The following is a 2413-nucleotide window of genomic DNA, read 5'->3' as shown; positions in this document are numbered from 1 at the left end:
AGCAGCAGGAGAAATCCTGGCTCTTCTGGGGCAGAGGTGAAGTGCTTTTGGCTTCAGGAGAGCCAGGAGTTTGCCTGAGAAGTTCTAAAACCCTGACAGGAAAATACACGGGTTGGGTTTCTTCCCAAAGGCCGTGGGGCACCTCAGCTCCTGCCTCCATGAATCCCTCCTGCCCATCCAGGCTTTTCTGCCTGCAGACCCTTGGTGGATGTTCTTGAGCATCTTCACCTGTGTCCCCCCTAGGTGCTGGGGAGAGGTGGAAGCTGCTGCTGGGATTCCCAGTGCAGTGATCCTTCCTTCCCTCTGTCTCCCAACAGACTATGCAATTTCCAAACCTGGTGTTATGTCCCAGATGGAGCAAGGGGAGGAATCGCGGGGCAGGAACGAGCAGGACTTGGAGGAGAGTGAGATCATTACTGATGCCACCGCAGGTGAGACAGCAGGTTGGGGGAGCTGCCTTCAGAGGAGCTGCCCACCCCAAAGCTGGAGCAGATGTTGCTGGGAGCCGTGCCCAAAGAGGTTCTCAGGAGCTTGGCAGGTTTGGCTGATGAGAGATTTGATGTCCAGGTACAGCCCAACATAGAAACCAGGGCAGATGGAGCCTGGAGAGTTGGGCAGCAGGAGCTGTCAGCAAGGGAAACATCTGCAGCCAGAGCAGGCCTCAGGGAGCTGCTGTGCCTGGCAGGAAAGGAGAATTGGGTCCCACTGGGAAAACCCATCCACCCAAAAAACCCTCTCCACCCTTTCTGGTTGTGTGGTGGTGGCTGGGTTTGTCCTTGGAGCATCCCCTGCAGCAGGGAAGGCTGCTCCGTCCTGTCCCCAGGGAACTGGGGGGCTGAGGGGCTTCTTCAAGGATGGGACATGGAGGATCAGGGACCCCAAGTCCCAGAGCAACTCCTGATAAGGGGGGGCTGATAAGAAGGTGATAACAGGTTGAGGTAACAGGTTGCCCAGAGAGGTGGTGAGGGTCCCATCCCTGGAGACATTCAAGATCAGGCTTGATGGGGCTCTGAGCAACCTGATTTAAAGAGGTTCCTGCTCACTGCAGGGGGTTGGACCTTCAAGGTCCCTTCCAATCCAACCCATTCCATGATTCTAGGATTCCAGGTGTCCTAGCAGAGCTGGTGCCAGCTCCACTGTTGGTCTCCAGCCCCAGACTGCACACATGGACCTGCTCCAACCCCTGCCCCGTGCTCTTGGTTATATGGATCTTGAAGTGAAATCAAGGCCAATGGGAAGAGAAAGTTCTTGTGCTGGCCCAGCAGAGGGGCTGGGGGGTGTGGGGTGGCAGAGGGGGACACGGAGTGGCAGAGGGGACATGGGGTGGCAGGGGGATGCTGAGCTGCAGGCACCAAGTCCCCAGGCTGGGTGGACTGAGTCCCCCTGTGCCTGTGGGGGATCCCAGGAGGGAGGTGGAAGGGCAGGGGCTGAAGGGAGGGCAGAAATGGCCGAGGAGATGAAGCCCCTCCAGAGGGCCAGCAGCCAGAGGGGAGTCAGCAGGGATTGCTGGGAGGGCTTGGTGTGTCCTGGCTCCCGGGAATGACGGCAGGTGGGAATCTTCCCTTCCCTGCAGCTGGAATCAGGGTGGTGATCAAAACGGAGGAGCTGCTGCCTGAGGACAGCCCTGAGAACCCGGAGCTGCATGGGATGTCGGGGCAGTCAGAGGGGAGTTTCCAGAGCCCGGATGAGGAGGCAGCCTGTGAGAGCCCCTACGGATCCGTGTCCCCTCCCAGGGACCTCCCGGGAACCAGCCTGGGAGACTCCTCTGAATACGGCACCGACTTCAACGAGATCCAGAGGGTCATTGTCCACCACGGGAGCTGCACGGGTGAGACGCGGCACCTCGGGGGGGCTGGAGGCCCAGGAGGGGCTGGGGTGGATCAGGCAGGGGTGGGGAAAGGGTTGGGTGAAAGAGAAGGGTTAAATCCCCCCCTGGGACCAGAACCAGAAGGGAAGTTTCTGGTTACAGCAACCTCAGGAGCAGCTGTGGTCAGACCTAGGCCGGGAGGAGGAGGCAGCACATGCGCCTTGGACATCAGAGGGTGGTCTCTGAGGGCACCCGGGCTGCTCCAGAGCAGAGTGAGCAGTGGCTCAGCCCCCCATGGGTGGGAAAAGCCCTTGTTCCCCATGGAGAGCAAGGGAAGAGGGGTCTCAAACAGTATTTTATGAGAGGGTTGTTCAGCCTGGAGAAGACTCCAGAGGGACCTTAGAGCACCTTCCAGTGCCTGGACAGGCTCCAGGAAAGCTGGGGAGGGACCTGGGACAAGAGCAGGGAATGAGAGGACAAGGGGGAACGGATTAAAACTGGAAGAGGGGAGATTGAGGTGAGACATGAGGAGGAAATTCTGTGCTGTGGGGGTGGGGAGAGCCTGGCCCAGGTTGCCCGGGGAAGCTGTGGCTGCCCCATCCCTGG

General features: G+C 59.4%; 1 protein-coding gene across 1 annotated transcript in view; it reads left to right on the top strand.

Annotated features, from left to right (window-relative positions):
- LOC104398440 (zinc finger protein 398-like) overlaps positions 1-2413 on the top strand; it is a 33097-nt gene that overhangs the window by 18308 nt on the left and 12376 nt on the right. The window contains exons 3-4 of the mRNA XM_010008550.1: positions 318-431; positions 1574-1890. Of these exons, the coding sequence (XP_010006852.1) occupies positions 318-431; positions 1574-1890 (431 nt within the window). The remainder of the gene's footprint in view (positions 1-317; positions 432-1573; positions 1891-2413) is intronic.

The sequence above is a fragment of the Chaetura pelagica genome, unplaced genomic scaffold (assembly GCF_000747805.2).
Source record: "Chaetura pelagica isolate M959 unplaced genomic scaffold, ChaPel_1.0 scaffold612, whole genome shotgun sequence".
Classification (NCBI taxonomy): Eukaryota; Metazoa; Chordata; class Aves; order Apodiformes; family Apodidae; genus Chaetura; species Chaetura pelagica.
Note: the sequence above shows the minus strand (reverse complement) of the source record. Positions and strands in the feature narration are given on the sequence as shown.